At 40.8% G+C, this 19,217-nt stretch overlaps 1 protein-coding gene across 3 annotated transcripts in view; it reads right to left on the bottom strand.

The window, feature by feature from the left end:
• The window catches only part of TEAD1 (TEA domain transcription factor 1), a 268,582-nt gene that overhangs the window by 34,275 nt on the left and 215,090 nt on the right, over window positions 1-19,217 (bottom strand). For all 3 annotated transcript variants that reach the window (XM_073578361.1, XM_073578358.1, XM_073578359.1), the window contains 2 exons: window positions 15,648-15,709; window positions 13,291-13,415 (listed from right to left, as the gene is read on the bottom strand). In XM_073578361.1, the coding sequence (XP_073434462.1) occupies window positions 13,291-13,415; window positions 15,648-15,709 (187 nt within the window). The remainder of the gene's footprint in view (window positions 1-13,290; window positions 13,416-15,647; window positions 15,710-19,217) is intronic.

Raw genomic sequence — 19,217 nt, forward strand, 5'->3', positions numbered from 1 at the left:
TATTTATATAAATAAAAGGCAAAAATATCAACCTAACTTTTCCATTATCAAAAAATATGTGTCAAAAAAAAAAAATCTCAAATTCAAATGGGATATGTTGAAGTATCCCAGAGTTATTACTACATAAAGTGACACTGGTCACATTTTAAAAAATGGGCCCAGTCACTAACAGGTTAAAATTACTAGAATGACGCAGCTCCCTTGCACAACTTTCAGCGTCCTTAGCCCTTTTTGAAAAAGTCAGCAGACTGGCAAAGATCTATGCAGATTGGCTGCAGCAGTCAAGTGCAATGTTATGGTTTCGGCAGGGCTGTGGAGTCCATAAGCCAAACCTCCAACTCCTCAATTTCCATGACTCCGACTCTGGCTGCGACTCTCTCATACATGGCTTATGTTTAAGTGATAAATTTACTGTAGTAAAATGGTATCAGGCTTTTAATCATTATTATGATACAATAATCAAGCCATTTAGATAGATCATAAAATACATTTATTGGAATACAACTTTAGAGCAAAAAACTTTTCCATATTTACAATTTATTGTACACTATGCAGTAAGTGGAAAAAAGTTTTCAATAAAAACGTACTGAATAACATTTGTGCAGTCTATGAATTTGTTCTGAAATCGTATCGCCTCCATCGGATCCTCCTTCATAGATGACCTCAAATATGACCTAATTATTTTAAGGCTAGAGAACAACCTCTCTACACTAACTTGGTTTGGTGGCAAAGCAGTAACCACATGGGCAACATCTCTAACAATTTCAGGGTGTAAAGGAATTGCCTCGTGCACAGTCAGTTTTGATGAACGATTGAACTCTTCTACTTCTTTGAGAGAAAGTGAAAAATGCTACTGAAATATGGTCAGTTTTCTATGGGAGTGGAATCTTTTTCCTCTGCAGCAACGCTTTGCCTGCTCCATGTCGTCCAAATACTTTTCGAAATCAAACTCCTGATGAGGATGAAGAAACGGCAGCAGTAGCACTGGCAAGACCAGAGTCCTCTTGCTCTTGGCCGTCCTGTAGGCCACTCATCTTAACTGCTACCTCAATCAGAGTGTCTTTTCCTTTAGTAAGCTGTTTGATTATCCAGCAATATACAATGACTCGGGTCCACAAACTGCTATTAGAAAAAAAAATTCTTCTCGCAGCAGTGTCTCTCTCCGTTTCATTGAAGCAGCAATGCCATTTGCGATTAAACCTCCTCTTTGGGACAGGCAAAACAACAAGTTCTTCCACTCCGTTATAAAAATGCCAGGAGTTAAATCCTCAGCTTGTAACTATTTTGTCACTGTAAATGGGTGATGAAGCAATTCCCTCAATTCAGCCACCTGTGTCCATCATTGACCTTCATGTAGTGTTACCTGAGGGGTTGGCCATATCTACAAGGAAGGGTTTCAGCTCAAGCGATCATTAAATAGGTGCTGCCCAATCGAGTGGCTTCAACCTCAATTGCCCCTTTTCCAGCACGTCTCCTCAAGATGGAATCAATTTTAAAGGTTCTGGCAGCAATAACCAATTTCCTATCTTTGCTAATCAGAGTTTTCGCATGCCGTCTTGCAGACTCTTCTTGCCAGCTGCAGAGTGTGGACAACACAGCGCATGTGATGAATAGGAAAGCGGTGTGAAGCAGCTTCAACAAAATCATCTAATTGTAAAGAATAATTTTGCTATTCTTCTATAGTAATATCTGTTTGTTCCTCCGTTATGGGAACAGGACTGTGGCCTTGCATCTCCAATACTGAATATGAAATGTTCTTCTAGCTGCTGTTCACCTTCATTATTCTCATTCATCAGTTTACACCTTTTGTGTCTCCCCTTTTCGTCATAGATTGTAAGCTTGCGAGCAGGGCCCTCATTCCTCTTGGTATCTGTTATGATCTATGTGGTTATTGTTATGCTGTAATGTCTATCGTCTGCACAAGTTCCCTCTGGAATGAAAAGTGTTGTGGAATATGTCGCCGCTATAGAAATCAAATTATTATTATTTAATTGTACTTCATGTTTGAAGCCTTATCAGTTACAATAGCAAGAATCTGTTCTTTTTTGAGTTCATAATCTTGCAGAACTTTTTCCACTAAGGTCTGGAGAAACTGACTGCCGTTATGAGCTTTAGTATCTTTTACTGCCAGCGTCTTCGTAACAATTTTTTTTGTCCCAAAGATATCGAAAGTTGATAGCAAAATAGTTCACACTGTGTCTAGTGTAGGCATTAATTTTAAGAAATGCGAAGCGTCTCGAGAGTCTTGTTAAGATCTTCCTTTTTTATAGGGGCTTCTTCAAATCACAAATTTTCTAACACTTTCTCTTTCCAGAGAAACACCAAGTTTGCGGGCCATATCACCAAGCTGGTCATGCAAATAATAATGGTACACTGTCCTTCACAACAAGCTCGATGAGCTGTTTTTTTTAAACACATCTGCTGTCATTGTTACAGCAACTGTCACTTACAAAATATCTTGTAACATGTTTGAGACGCTCTTTCCTCCTCCTTTGCCTGACGGGAAGTGCTGGGCTCTGGTTTCTTGGTGCTGCTGTGATCTTTATCAATCACAGCTTTGTAAACTTCTGGGTGGCAGTGTTGAAATTGCCTTTTTATATTGGAAGCTCTTGAAGGAGCATTTTTATCACTGAGTATGCACCGATTTTGGCATCACAGCATTTGTTTTCATCTGGGTCACTTATACAATGACACACAAAATGTTTTTTTATCTTGAGTCACTGTGAAATGCTCAAATACAGCTGACTTCATAAGATGCTTCTTAGACATTTTGTAATTATGTAAATTCGTTCACAAAATAATTTTATCCTGTAAAAAAATAAGGTATATTGAAATTCTTGCAATAGGGAATCATGCACTGTATAATTTAGGATAGAAATAAAACAATCTTTGCATAAATCAATAGGACAGATGATAAATATAAAGTTTGTAAAATATCTTGTTAGATTGCTTTACTCTGAACATATTGCATTTTGGTGCGGTCGCGGCACTGTTAAAACGACGCATGCGGCGGCAAACCCATACCTGCGCACAGCCTGCGTACCCAATGCTAAAGATAGGGTACGCAGGCCGCATGCAGCGGCATGCGCCTATAGGCGGAGCTGACCGGAGGAGGAGAGTCAGGGGGCGGAGCTTTACAGCGAGCGTGCGTTGCGCCTCCAAACGCAAACGTGAAACTAGTCTAAGTCATCAGAGCAGCTAATTTCTCCAAACAGGAGCTAAGAGGAAAAACAAACTAAAAAATATCAAGCATACAGAGACAACATATACTGGAATATTGATTTATGCACAGTTTATTGAAAGTTTAGGTATGTTTTAAGAAGTCCTTACCTTAATCCTGCTTTCCTGTTGACTCCAGAAGTTCTGAGATGAATGCAGGCATTCCTTCCCTGTGTTTGTTATTTTTTTTCCCTTATCTTTCGAGAAGGAGCGCCACTACTTATCATGAACATAAACTGCAGCACAGATTCATCTCAGCTAAAAGTCTAGACCTTAGATCAGGAATAGGACAGACATTTATAGGACATTTCACAACTTTCCCAAATTCTTATGAAAAAAGTATTTCCCATAAAATGAATTGAACTACTGCACCCAAATTTATTATATATTTTAGGAGTCGGAGTTGGTACATTTTATACCAACTCCACGAAAATGGGCTCCGACTCCACAGTTTTTTCAATGTTTAGTCAGCGGGGCAGTATTTACAATCAGTGTGTCAGTGATTTTCACGTACTGAAAAGATAAATGCAAATTATCTCCTATTCCTTTGCAATGTCAAACAGGGATAGCACACAGATTTCTCACTGATGCCATCTGTATATGGTCTGTGATTTTCACACAGCCATAGACCTGTCTCCATGATTTTTTGCAGAACACATGGTCCACAAAACATGGCATTTTGGACAGCTCTATGGACTATAACACGGGTACGCTTTCTGTCTGTGAGAAACACAGAAAACGTACATGACTCACGGACTTCCGCATGAGGCCTTAGTCTATTAACTAGAAATGTCTTTAAAAGAAGTTGTCCACTACTTTCAAGACTCAAGACATTTTTTGGGCACACGCAAGACCAGCATGACATATCAGTGCAGAACAGGATATAGCACCTGATTGTGAAAAACTTTTCCAATTATGTTGCCATTAATTCCATAGTCTTTCATTGTAGTCTAGGAAAAGTTTAAATCAAGTCTCATTCTCCAAGCTTTTCATAGTAACAAGGCAATAAAAATTTGGCAGCACTAGGATGCAACTTGGATGTCATCAGTGCTGTGAGGGTATTTTTTTTCCACTAACCCATGTGAATATCATTAAATAAATGATGCATGATGCCCATCTTACGAGTATTGCTAATGCTGTACAATTTACATGTAAATTCTGTTTCAGCAGAGTAAAATGAGTGTTGGAAATTCAAGTACAGAGTCCATGGCAGCGGGTACTGCTGGATGACAGTGAGATGTGTAGAAGTCTTTGTTGACAGCAGGCTTAAGTAATGTTCAATGTCAGTCAGCAGCTGCAAAGTCAAGTAAGACAATATGTGTCCCCGTGGGTGAAAAACTTTCACCCCTCAGAACAAAAACATACATGTAATAAAATCACCCCTCAGAACAAAAACATACATGTAATAATGTGCTGGAAACAATACAGCACAATATTTTAATTTCCATGTATGAAATGTTAGCAGAAAGCCTATTCACATGCATGAGATGAGATTTGATGTGGATTTTGACATGAAGTCTGTGTAACAAAGTCTGTCAAATCCAACAAGTGTGAATGGATGCTAAAGGTTGCATTTACCAGGGATGGATTCACTTGCGCTTTCACCCGTGGATTAGCGCATCAAAAATCCACAACACATTACAGTATCAGGCATGTGGATAGGATTTTAAGAGTCCCATTCAAGTGCTGCAAATAATTTCTGCACGGAAAAACAATGATCATATCTGCAGTATTCTCATCTTGTTGTGGAAATGCCCTAAATTGCTTTTAATGAAAAACCAGCAAAATCTAAATCACTGCAGATTTTGCTTGGAAAGTGACAACATTTCTGATCTATGCGAGTCATATCTGTGCTAGGCTTTATGGGTATATGAAACTATTAACTTGCTAAAGAAAAAAAAGCACCATAATGATTCCTTCAAAGCCTGAGATGCCCAGATGCAACTAGACTATGCACAAGAAAGAAATCAGACAAGAGCTCTGCCCAATGAGCCATGAAGGAGTTCAATAAATTTATGATTCCAGGATGAGACACAACAGATCTGTGACCCTGACAGGCAAGGCAAGTATAGGAGTGTCAGATATCCTAGCCTTGCATGTGACTAATCCCAACTCTCTCAAAATAGCTGAGCATGAGTCCAGGTCATTTAAAATAGTTGTTATAAAAAGGCAGACTTGTCCTACTATGGCCTTCTGGGGGTCCGCAGCCTCAGTCTGAAGGAGTACTGACAGCTCACTTTACATGGTGGCTGAGGACCAGGATTACTGTGCAAAGGAAAGCAACACAAGGTGGTAACTATTGGGTTAAACTGGCACATCGACCCATCAATGAAATAAATAAAAACACATTACTGCTTTTGAAGTAAAATAAGAAACACTGTTATTTTAAAGTGTTTGTTCCATATCAGACAAGCCATAAATGTCGAATAGATGTGGGTCGCATCACTAGGACTGACATCTATCAGACATATCCTCTACAAAAATGTCCAAAAACATACTAATGCAGTTAAAGAACCTTCACCATTGAGGGTTTCTCAGCATGCATAAAGTGCAGGGTTGTGTGAAACCACATAGACCAAGAAATGGATACAAAGTATCCTGAGCACACCACTCAAAAAGAGAATTAGACCTTAAAGAAGTCATATATTTTATTAATTAAATTAATGTCATAAATATACAAAACACTACAAAGTTAGGAGGAAGGAATTTGTACCCAAGTAAAATACACACAAAACAGGATTGCGAAGATAAGTAAAGGTTATGGGAATGTGCAAAATGTACGTCAGCATGTAAACATATGTCCATCTAGACCCAAAGTGGTCTGTAAAGTGCAGAGTGCCATAGAAGAGAAAAAACCCCATATAGACAGTTACATAACATGAAAGCACATACCCATTTAAGTCACCTGTCCGCAAGCTACCTAAAGTTCCGACGCGCGTTTCGCGTTGATAGCTGAAGGATACTTTGTATCCATTTCTTGGTCTATCAGACATATCCTGTAGATCTGACATACTCCTTTAAGTGTGAACGAAGCTCAGTGTTACATAAACCTTGCAAATAACCTACAAAAGCACGTCACCTGCTCAAACCTTTAAGGACACTAAGCTATGAGACAACCGGTATCTCAGCAATGTCAGAGGCCACTGAGATAGTATTGCTGATGATATAGATCAGAAAAAAGTTGACCGAACCTAATGATTTTTATTTCTGACAGCAAGTTAGGCATATTACAGCTAACATTCTTGATCTTTTGTCTCTGCAGGAGATAAACTGCTGCCATATGGGGTCTGGATGCAGCTGGTTCCCCTCTCCCTACTGAAAAACCATGCACACAGGTCTGGCCGATAGCCATTTTATTTGTATGCCCAACTATAGTCATACGCTACGGGACCTGTACGCACTACCTTTCCAGATCTAGTGCAGAGGTAAACTTTCCTAGCAAAGGGAAAAACACACTACATTCTATGCTAGCATTTAAAGAGGATTTTTAAAATGCACCTAAAAATAGGCGAATATTAAAAGAAACAATATCAACTTAGCAATGGGAGGAGGCAGTTTTCAGATTTTAGGCAAATCTAAATAAGTGCACCTAACTTGCTGAAGACTGGTCTCATTAAAATGATGATGAGAGACAGCCTTTTTCAAAGATACATTTTTACCGCTATATGGTTTTTCTAGACTGGAAGACAGGAAACGCGGTAGGCTGCATAAGAGATTGTACCCTTTAAAATGGATGTCCACGACTTCTTGATGACCAATCCTTGCATTGGTAATCAAAATTAATCAGACTGTTGGAGATCTGACACCTGGCACCCGCACCGAAAAACTGCAGCTCATGCTGTAAATGAAGAACAGAGCTGCAATACCCAAAATGGCCACTACACACAGTTTGGATCTGTGCTCTTTCGGCTCTATACATTGTGTAGTGTCAGTTTTGGGTACTGCAGCTTAGTTCCTATTTACTTCAATATGGACTGAGGTGAAATACCCACAAACGTCTATAACCGTGTATGGAGCCATGCTGATCTGGCTTTGTACACTGTACACATTCAGATGCAGCAGGAGTTTCAATCAGCTGATCTGCGAGTGTCTGGTGTTGGACCTAAGGGAGATTATTGTATAACTCTCACGAGGATCACAATGCAATTGCTTGGACTGGCCATCATGTCTTCAGAGCGCAACAACTGCATAGAAATACACAAGATCACATTCGGGGCAGGAGAGTGGAAGGCCAGTCCAAGTATTGCAATCCTCATCAGACTTGTACGTCCGTCTGACTCTTCCCCAAGGATAGGATATAAATTTAAACCGTTCTAGACAATTCCTTTAATCCCTTAGCGACTGCCGATACGCATAAAACTTTGGTCGCTAGTGGTACTTACTCCCTCATTGCCGTTTTAAAACAGCAATTGGGAATAAGGCTGTAGCGACCCCAGAGTCAGGGTAGCAGAGACCCTGAGAACATGATCGTGGCCGAATTTTCCGGTATCCTATTACGTGATTGCCGTTATTCAAGGAATAACTGATCACAAAAAAAAAAAAAAAAGTGTGCTGGTTGTTTCAATAATTTCTCTATCTTCTGACATGATATGCTTCCTCGCTCCCCAGCATCGCGCTCCTGCGCAGGCGTACTTATCTGCAAAGTACTGCAGTGCGCAGGTGCCGAGCCTCTCTGACCTTTCCCGGCGCCTGCACACTGCAGTACTTTGCTCTCCCTCAACAGGGCGGAGAAGTACGCCTGCACAGGAGCGCGATGCCGGGGAGCGATGAAGCAAGCAGGATGGCGGCGTCGCAAGAAGATGGGAGGCGCCGGGCCCGAACCTGTGACACCCATCGAACCGGACATCCCCCCCCCCCACCAAAGGTGAGTATAATAAAAGTTATTTTTCTTATCTTTCAGGTCAGACCGGGGCCTTATCTACAGTATTATAGCAGCCAAAACAGATGACAGGTTCCCTTTAACATCCCCTATCCTGGTAAATATGGTCCCCTCATCCCTAGCCTGGTTTGCATGACCCCTCATCCTTATCCTGGCAGGAATGATCACCCTCATCCCCATAAGGGTATGCAGGGTCCCCATCCTTATCCTGGTATGATTGGCCCCATCCCAGTCCGGGTATGCATGGTCCCATCCTTATTCTGGTATGATTGTCACCATCCCATTCCTGTCATGCATGGTCCCATCAGAAAATATAAATTAAATAAAAAAAAAAAATCAAACCATTAAGGTAGTGTCACACTTAGCGATGCACCAGCGATCCCGACCAGCGATATGACGCGGTCAGGATCGCTGGTGCAACGCTAAGTGGTCGCTAGTGAGCTGCCACACAGGCAGATCTCACCAGCGACATCGCTGGGGACGGGGATCGCTACTTACCTGTCACACCAGGCGATCCTGCGTCCTCCCGCCCGGCTCCACGCGTCGCTCGTCGTCACAGCAGGAAGCGCGATCAGCGATAAGCAGCGGGGGAGCGGGTTTGTAGGTAAGTATCACACATAGCGATATCGCTAGCAATATCGCTATAACGTCACAAGTTATAGCGATATCTCTTAGTGTGACATGCCCTTAACACTTCTATTCCTCCGATCTCTCGCAGTGTCCTGCTCCGTTGCCAGCAGCTGATTACTGCTTGTAAGCAGCTCATGGCAGGGACGTCATGCGCTGCTCACAAGCAGAGCACAGCTGCCAGAATACTCACCTGGACTGTTCATTGCAGAGAGCATTCATTGCTCTTTAGTAGCGCGCAGTGTCTGCCACCGGCTTTCTACTGCTGACGGCGGTCACATGTGCCGATACTTAAGAGAAAAGAATATTATGAATATTCATTTCTGTTAAGTATCGGCACATGTGACGGCCGGCAGCAGCAGGAAGCTGGTGGCTGACACTACGCGCTACTGAAGAGCAATGAATGCTCACTGCGATGAACAGTCCTGGTGAGTATTCTGGCAGCTATTAGCAACAAAGCGGAGGGAGGTAAGTGTAATTTTTTTTGTTTTTTTAATCTTTTCTGATGGGGCAATGCATACCAGGAACAGGATGGGGCCAATCATACCAGGATGCCAAAAAGAAATTAACAGTCATTGCCCTCCACGCCCATGGGCGTGGAATGCAGTGAATATTCATTTCTCTTTATCAGTTTATCAGCAGGCACAGGAGTTAGCCGGAGCCGCCGACTCCTGCCTCTGTAAAATAATAAAGAAAACTTGGCACTCAACTTCTAGAATTTTTTTTGGATTTTTTAATGCAGCCAGAAAATAAAAGACGTTTCGGCCTCTCTGGCCTTCATCAGTAACTATAAGTGAAAAAAATATATACAGCACATAACTTTTTGCGCAATGTAATGGTAGTTTCATGCCACATTAAGCGTATCTGACTGTTCAATTCTGACATGACCTTATGTCTAGATATTACCTTGTCATTCTAGATTGCCCAATCCTGTATATACTTTATTTTATTTGTTTTTTGCTGTAATTTTCATTGATATATTCTCATTGTCAATTATATGCTGTATATATTTTTTTCACTTATAGTTACTGATGAAGGCCAGAGAGGCCGAAACGTCTATTTTCTGGCTGCATTAAAAAATCCCCAAAAATATTCTAGAAGTTGAGTGCCAAGTTTTCTTTATTATTCATGTATTGTGTGGGGCCCTACTTGAGCACCTTCTGAAGTTGTGCATACGCTGTTTTACCTTGACTCCTGCCTCTGTGACCCGCTGCTCCAACGAAACTGCTCCCCCACCTCCCCACCACAGCCAGAGCTGGTACATCAGGACAATAAGATGCAGACACCCCCCCCCCATTTTCCTCCACATTTTAGGAGGAAAAAAGTGCATCTTGTAGTTTGAACATACGGTAATTGCGTGTGTGTGTGTTATATATATATATATATATATATATATATATATATATATATATATATATATATAATATCCATACAACTCAAGAGGACCAGACTACTTATGTAAACCAACAGGACAGTCTATAGATGCCATAAGGAGAAAATATCAATATCCAGAGGAAGAAAATTTTTACACAGTTAAATACAAGGCAAATGATATGCTGCTGTAATGGCAAAAATCATAAATGATAGACACCGATCTACAAAGGAAATATATGCTGCAGGATTCAGGATTTCTTTTCATATTTAGGACTACAGTTTAACAACTTGCATTTGGCATAATATACAGTGCCTACAAGTAGTATTCAACCCCATGCAGATTTAGCAGGTTTACACATTCGGAATTAACTTGGCATTGTGACATTTGGACTGTAGATCAGCCTGGAAGTGTGAAATGCACTGCAGCAAAAAAGAATGTTATTTCTTTGTTTAATTTTTTTTTTAAATTGTGAAATGTTTATTCAGAGGGTCATTTATTATTCAACCCCTCAAACCACCAGAATTCTGTTTGGTTCCCCTAAAGTATTAAGAAGTATTTCAGGCACAAAGAACAATGAGCTTCACATGTTTGGATTAATTATCTCTTTTTCCAGCCTTTTCTGACTATTTAAGACCCTCCCCAAACTTGTGAACAGCACTCATACATGGTCAACATGGGAAAGACAAAGGAGCATTCCAAGGCCATCAGAGACAAGATCGTGGAGGGTCACAAGGCTGGCAAGGGGTACAAAACCCTTTCCAAGGAGTTGGGCCTACCTGTCTCCACTGTTGGGAGCATCATCCGGAAGTGGAAGGCTTATGGAACTACTGTTAGCCTTCCACGGCCTGGACAGCCTTTGAAAGTTTCCTCCCGTGCCGAGGCCAGGCTTGTCCGAAGAGTCAAGGCTAACCCAAGGACAACAAGGAAGGAGCTCCGGGAAGATCTCATGGCAGTGGGGACATTGGTTTCAGTCAATACCATAAGTAACGTACTCCACCGCAATGGTCTCCGTTCCAGACGAGCCCGTAAGGTACCTTTACTTTCAAAGCATCATGTCAAGGCTCGTCTACAGTTTGCTCATGATCACTTGGAGGACTCTGAGACAGACTGGTTCAAGGTTCTCCGGTCTGATGAGACCAAGATCGAGATCTTTGGTGCCAACCACACACGTGACGTTTGGAGACTGGATGGCACTGCATACGACCCCAAGAATATCATCCCTACAGTCAAGCATGGTGGTGGCAGCATCATGCTGTGGGGCTGTTTCTCAGCCAAGGGGCCTGGCCATCTGGTCCGCATCCATGGGAAGATGGATAGCACGGCCTACCTGGAGATTTTGGCTAAGAACCTCCACTCCTCCATCAAGGATCTTAAGATGGGTCATCATTTCATCTTCCAACAAGACAACGACCCAAAGCACACAGCCAACAAAACCAAGGCCTGGTTCAAGAGGCAAAAAATCAAGGTGTTGGAGTGGCCTAGTCAGTCTCCTGACCTTAACCCAATTGAAAACTTGTGGAAGGAGCTCAAGATTAAAGTCCACATGAGACACCCAAAGAACCTAGATAACTTGGAGAAGATCTGCATGGAGGAGTGGGCCAAGATAACTCCAGAGACCTGTGCCGGCCTGATCAGGTCTTATAAAAGACGATTATTAGCTGTAATTGCAAACAAGGGTTATTCCACAAAATATTAAATCTAGGAGTTGAATAATAATTGACCCACACTTGTATGTTTAAAATTTATTAAAATTTAACTGAGCAACATAACTTTTTGGTTTGTAAGATTTATGCATCTGTTAATAAATCCTGCTCTTGTGTGAAGTTTGAAGGCTCTAACTTATTTGCATCTTATCAAACCTGCTAAATCTGCAGGGGGTTGAATACTACTTGTAGGCACTGTATAGTTATATAGCCTGCATTAACTAAGCATGTTAGTGACTATCAATACTACTTTGTGAAAAATAACCTCATATAGCATTTGCACTTTACTTAGTTACCTGATTACACTATTCGTCAGTTAATATTTGATATAGCATTTGCACTTTATTAATAGTGTATCCAGTTTATTCACATTTCATATGATAGATATCTTGTTATATGCCAATCTGCATGGACCTTATACCACTGGCCTTATATTTATCTGTATACAATTTTTTTTCCTCTGGATATTGATTTATACCTATGTGGGTGTGCGCCCCTTGTTTTTATTATATGGTTTATATATTTCTTTTAGGCATTGTTTGACATTCTATGGATTATCTCCTGATTCAAATTAATATACTATTGGTGCACTAATTTGATGTACTGGGACTTCAATGGTCTGATTTGCTTTTTTTTTCTCTTTGCAGTTTATGAAAGCAGAGTCATCCAGACATTTGCAAAACATTTCATTATACGATGAATAGGCCATATTTGTAGCAGGCTGGAAAATTCTTTGAAAAAGGTAGAATTTCAGATAAAGCTGTGATATACGAGACCCTCCCAGGCAAGTTCACAGTCATGCTTTACATCTATAACTAGCAGCATTCCTGATAAATTGTGCAAAATTTGTTTGGCGAGTTTACTTTTTTTTTTTTTTGCTTTTTTACTTTTACAGATCAGGCTGGACAGTCACATTTTCTAGTCTGCTCCACATCTCTATTTCAGCATGCTGACTGGAATGAGTTATTGAAACAGACTATTAAAAAAATATATATATCACAAAAAACATTGCGATGACAAGAAGAGACGTGTCAGCAGATGATGGACAGGACTCTCAGGAATGCTCCTGGAATGAGATATTCTATATGCCATCTACACTAGCATACCTAAAGACAGCTCTTAGATCACGCAGCAGCTGCCGGTCAAGCTTGCCAAAAAGACAGGTGCCTGCACACAGCTTTCCCCACGCAGGAATCTAGCTTCTCAGAAAAGAAGAATGAGCCAAATAAGCAGCATGACCCCAATGTAAAAGGACAGGGACATGAAGTAGATAGTACCGTATGTGCAAAGGGACCAACATCATACTGCAAAATTCCTTTATGGATTATAAAATATTCTGTATAATTAGACCAACACAGAAAAGTATATAAATTACTTAAAATTAATCACATTTGTAGTATAAACCTGATAGCAAAAAAAAAACAACGGGAAAACAAAGGTGTGCTGCATCAGACTGCTCGGGCTGGTGGCACATGGGGCATACTTACTGCATCCGGGTCCCGCTGCTGTTCTAGAAATGCTGAAAATTCCACCAATCTAAGCTTAGTTGTGCCGATGGAACGCCCCTGCCATGCAGGGACTGATGAGGCAGGTGGGGCAGTGGGCTCAAATGCTGCAAGAGATAATACATACAGTGGTTATTAGAGGAATAAGCGGTAAACATTAAAAAAAAAAAAAAAAACTGAGGCCAGTGAACAACCGAACATGTCGAAATATTTTCATTAGTTTCTTATTGAAAAGTCATTTTGAAGAAGCAAAAAAAAAGGTTTGCAAGAAAGGCAAGCCCATTAAGGTGCCTATACACATTAGGGCAACGTCAGGCGAACCTGTTGACCATATATATTTATAGGGGGCTCGCACCTTCATGTGGGGGAGCAGAAGCAACTGGTATCCTCTTATCACAAAAGATAGGCAGAAGTGTTTTGCGCCTTCACTTTCCTTTCGACATGAAAAACATTCATTTAAATACAACCAAATTTAGTCTGTAGGTACATGGAGAATTAAGGCATGTTCACATGTGGTGTTTTTGCAGCCAAAACCTTCACTCTTGGCAGAATAAGTACTGAATGTAAACACTTTAAATACCAGCTTCTTTTTTACACATATTACATGTGTGATTTTCTACAACACATCAATAAATTTCGTTTTAGTCACCAAAAATCGAGCACATCTGTTAAGCTACGTTCACACGTTACATTTTTGGAGGTTTTTTTAATCAAAACCTGCTCTCGACAGTTAAGACGTTAGTTACAAAAAGTAGATTTTGCTGCATTTTTCTGATGCAGATTATATATTATTTGTCTAAAGTACTCTGCTTACAGGGATTGTCCACTACTAGTTTTTGCACTCATTGTTTTCTATGGGTGAAAAATATGTTGCAAAAACCTGTGCACTACGGTAATTGGCAGTTTTGCAATTCAGTCAAGGGAAAATAGAAACCAAGTGTGTGCATGAGATTTCTGTAATATGCGCTTTTGCTGGTACTGTTAGGCTATGTGCATACGATGCAGATTTCCAGCGGATCCACAGCGGATTTTACCGCGCAGAAACGCTGCATATCCGCATTGTGATGTACAGTAGCATGTAAATCAATTGAAAAAAAAAAAAAACCCGCTATGCAGATGCTGCGGATTTTTCCGCGTGGTTTTCTTGTGGTACAAAATATGCAGCATGTTAATTCTTTTGTGCCGTTTTCCACCTCCCCTGTCTCCAAATCCGCAGGGGAAATCCGCAGGGGAAAACCGCAATAAAAAAAAGAAGAAATCCGCAGGAAAAAGGCAGGTCATTTGACCTGCGGATTTCTTCAATTCTGCGAGGAAAAATCCGCAGAGCAAAAAAGTACATGTGCACTTAGCCTAAAAACGTTTTGATTTGCCTAAAAAATGCAACATTTGAACATGACCTTATGCTGTCTTTGGTTGCTTTCTTGGGTGAAAAAAATGGCATGCCAAAGATTTTCAAAAACGCTGTAGTGCTCAAATTCAGTCAGGGAAAAAAAAAGCTGTGTATGATTGAGACTTCAGAAATCTTCTAGCTTTTGCTTGCACTGTAAAACACAGCTTCTTTTCTGCAGAAAATAAATGTTGCACCAACACCACATGTAAACATAGCCTAAGGGAGGAATAGAAATCCAGCATCTGAATGTGCGGGCACTTTAAGGCTTCAAGCATACTGCTATGTTACAGATCCGTATTGCATTTATCCATAATACAGAACTTATAGATACCTATAGTTACAATATAGACAGTTAGATTCTTCTCTTAGCTCGATCAATAGAAATCGTGTCGTGTGCAATCTTCTTAGCTTTTAAGGGATATCAGCCTTAGAAGCATTGGAGGTAAAAATAAGGTGCGAAAACAGTAACTACAGGTCAGTGACAATCTAATCAGATATGCTTTAGGATGTACAGGCCAAAAGACTGGCCGCTACTGAGAAGACTTTCCTCTTATGCTTACAGCCAGGACTGCACTAATACAGCTATGTTATCCTGGATGTCAAACTGTCCAGTCATTGAGAGGAGGAGGGAGCACCAGGCATCGCTCTCCTTTCAGCTTTAATGCTTTACCCTAGCGGCCCAATTACATTTTCATGGAGACACACCTGTGCTCACCCTCCCTGGAGAAAAGCAGGAGGAATTTAAGCTTTTCTTGAAATGACTATACTCAAAGGAAAATATTTTGTCAAGGCATCGCTTTGGTACACAAGACATGTTTACAGCCAGCAGGATTAAAAATAATCTGCTCTATGTGAATCATCCCCTCAGATTTTGACAAATTACACCAGTGTCCTGACATCACTGAACGATTTTGAAGCTGTTGACATTGATGCGCTGTGTAGAGGTTACCTGTAAGAGGCGCTGTAACTGCTGGCTGGATGGGGTATGTTTGCTGGACAAATGGCTTGATGCTGATAAAAAAAATAAACAAATTACGGTACTATCAATTTAGATATTTCTTATGAGGTCATTAAATATTCTTGTTTCAGCAGATAATGGTTACATTTTATAAATGTAAAGATTCACAACTTTATTATACATTGCACTGATTTCTAGACATTTTCAAGATCTCCACTTGCTGTTAATGAGAACCATCACTTTTTACTACAGTGGATAAAGATCAGTCCCGGTCATGTGACTGACACACAGGGACACAGCCAGTCACAAGACCAAGCTCTGATCACTGCTACATAATGAGGCATGCACCTATGTGTTCATCACATGATCAAGACACATTTTTATCCAATGGTTGGAAACTATGAATGATGGTTCACAATAAATGACTGGATGCAAAGATCTTAAAGTGAACCCATCCGCAGGATTGTGCTCAGTAAACTACAGACAGTGTCATGTCGGCGCTGTTATACTGATTACAATGACACCTGGGGTGATAAAATCCATCTTGTGATTGTGTAATCTTTATTTGCAGCTTTCAATGAATGAGATTCTTGTGCTCCGGGAGCGGCCTGTGGACGGGGTTCTGCTTACACATCCAGCTTTATGGACTTATGACAGGACACTGATCTTTCACTGGCCTGCCCCCTATTTTACATACTGCATAAAATATTGTGTGTAGGGGGGGGGGAAAATTAACATTCATCATGCAGGCGGCTGCACTATAGCATGATTCAATGGATAATATGCATATATTTATTCATGATTTAGTCATAGTATTGTGAGGGGAAAAAAATATATTTTAATCAAAATGGTGCTGGCGGCCGCACCTGTGCAGTAGCATCTATTGTATTCCAATAGATGCTACTGGGCAGGCAACACCGCTATTTTGCAAGAGGGAAAAAAATGGCTCCAAATGCACAGCAGCATCTTTCGGAACGTGATTGATTCTACTGCGCAGGTGCCGCTGGCGCCATTTTGATGAAGCCATTTTTTTCCTCTAGCAAAATGGCACTGGCGCAGTAGCATCTATTGAGTTCCGACAATATTCTATGAAGTATATAAAATAGGGGGCAAGTCACTGAAGGATGCATATGTAAGCAGAGCACCACATAAAACGCCGCCCACAGGCTGCATGAAAGAAAAGATCATTTAACTGTAAGATACATTTAAGATTAGTAGATGTTGTAGAAAGTAAAAGTAGTACTTCCACACAAGTCAGAAATATTTACTGGAAATCTGCAGCAAAATTTTACTTGTGAAACGTAAAGATTTTATTTTCAAATTTGCAGCAAACTTACCCCCTAAATTCGCCTCTCTACATCAAAAGCAGGGCTGTGGAGTCGGAATAAAATGGACAGACTCCAACTCTTAAACTATATAATAAATTGGGTACAGTAGTTCAATGCAGTTTATGGAGAATATTTTTTTTTCATAAGAATTTGGGAAAGTTAGGAAATGTCCTATAAATGTCTGTCCTATTCCTGATCTATCTGTGCTGCAGTTTATGTTCACGATAAGTAGTGAAGCTCCTCCTCTACAGATAAGGGGAAAAATAGTCACACAGGGAAGGAATGCCTGCATTCATCTCAGAACTTCTGGAGTGAACAGGAAAGCAGGATTAAGGCAAGAACTTCTTAAAGAATATCTAAACTTTCAATAAAACTGTGCATAAATCAATAGTCCAGTATATGTTGTCTGTATGCTTGATGTTTTAGTTTGTTTTTCCTCTCCCTGTTTGAAGAACTTAGCTGCTCTGATGACTTAGGGCCCCGTCACACACAGCGAGATCGCTGATTTTGTGACGCATCAGCGATCTCTCCAGCGATCTCGCTGTGTGTGACATCAGCGACCAGCCCCCCCACCAGGTATCGCTATCATGCAGGATCGGTCCTGGGCCATTTTTTGATCGTTGGTCTCCCGCTGGCCAGCGCGCATCACTGCGTGTGGCAGCGGGAGACCAACGATCAGCAACGGCTCCTGGATACCCGCTGTTTACCCTAGATACCAGCGTGCACGCTGGTATCTAGGTTAAACAGCGGGTAACTAAGAGCCGCGCGGCTCTTGGATACACGCTGTTTACCATAGATACCAGCTTGCTCGCTGGTCCTGATCACTGGTGTGTCTATGTGACAAGTCACCAGCGATCAGCCTAAATATGCCCCAGCAATCCCATCCATGTCGGATCGTTTGTGTGATCGCTGGGACATCGTTATGTATAACGGGGACTTTATATACACTATACATACAATATAAGGGGAAAAACTGTTTTCTAACATCTCATTCAGAAATACAGTAACAGGATCGTTCAGAACCTATATTTTTGTGTCTGTGTGTTCTGGAATATGATTCAGCACAAACATGCTCCATCCCTTCTCCCCTCTTCATAGACTGTGAAGATATATGATATGAAGCATTTAGTGAGCTGTACCCTGAGACAAGCCTGACACTGAAAGTTTATACTTCTGATCTGTCTTATTGATTTATGCAATGATTGTTTTATTTCTATCCTAAATGATAAAGTGCATGATTCCCTATTCTTGCAAGGATTACAATATACCTTTTTTTAACATGCCAAAAAATTTTTGAGAGCGTATTTACATAATTACAAAATGTCTAAGAAGCATGTTATGAAGTCAGCTCTATTTGAGCATTTCACAGTGACTCAAGATAAAAACATTTGGTGTCAGTGTATAAGTGACCCAGATGAAAACAAATGCTGTGATGCCAAAATCAGTGCATTCTCAGGCAGTGATAAAAATGCTCCTTCAAGAGCTTCCAAACTAAAAAGACATTTACAACGATGCCACCCAGAAGTTTACAAAGCTGTGATTGAAAAAGATCACAGCAGCACCAAGAAACCAGAGCCCAGCACTTCCCGGCATGCAAAGGTGGAAAAAACGTCTCAAATATCAGTTACAAGATACTTTGTGACAAAGATACTGTAACAATGACAGCAGATGTGTTTAAAAGACAGCTCATCAAGCTTGTTGTGAAGGATAGTGTACCATTATTATTTGCATACCCAGCTTTTACAGCTCTTAATGGAAAAATGGGCCGCAAACTTGGTGTTTCTCTGGAAAGAGAATTCGAAAATTAGTGACTGAAGAATCCCTTAGGCCTGTTTCACACTTCATTTTTTTGTCCATCAGTCAAGATCCGCCGTTTTCCTTAAAAAACGGATCCGCCATTTTGTTTGGCGGATCCGTTTTTTTCCCCATTGACTTGCATTACTGGCGGATCTTGACGGATGGTCATCCGTCGGATCCGTTTTTTTGCGTCCGCCGACATGCCCGTCCGGAGCTTGTAAGTTTTTTTGGCTGAAGGATCCACATTTTTGTACTGCGCATGCCCGGAGGAATGATCTCAGCCAGAAATTCAACCCTGAAATCATTTCTGGCGGCTGGTATAATAAAATAAAAAAAAAAAAAAAAAAAAATTCTCTCTCTCTCTCCCGGACTGCGGTTCCTTTAAAATTCTTCATCCAACGGATCCGTCAAAAAAACGGTCCACTGGCTTCCGTTA

Source organism: Dendrobates tinctorius, unplaced genomic scaffold (genome assembly GCF_039654945.1).
Source record: "Dendrobates tinctorius isolate UK_male_01 unplaced genomic scaffold, ASM3965494v1 ptg000059l, whole genome shotgun sequence".
Taxonomy (NCBI): Eukaryota; Metazoa; Chordata; class Amphibia; order Anura; family Dendrobatidae; genus Dendrobates; species Dendrobates tinctorius.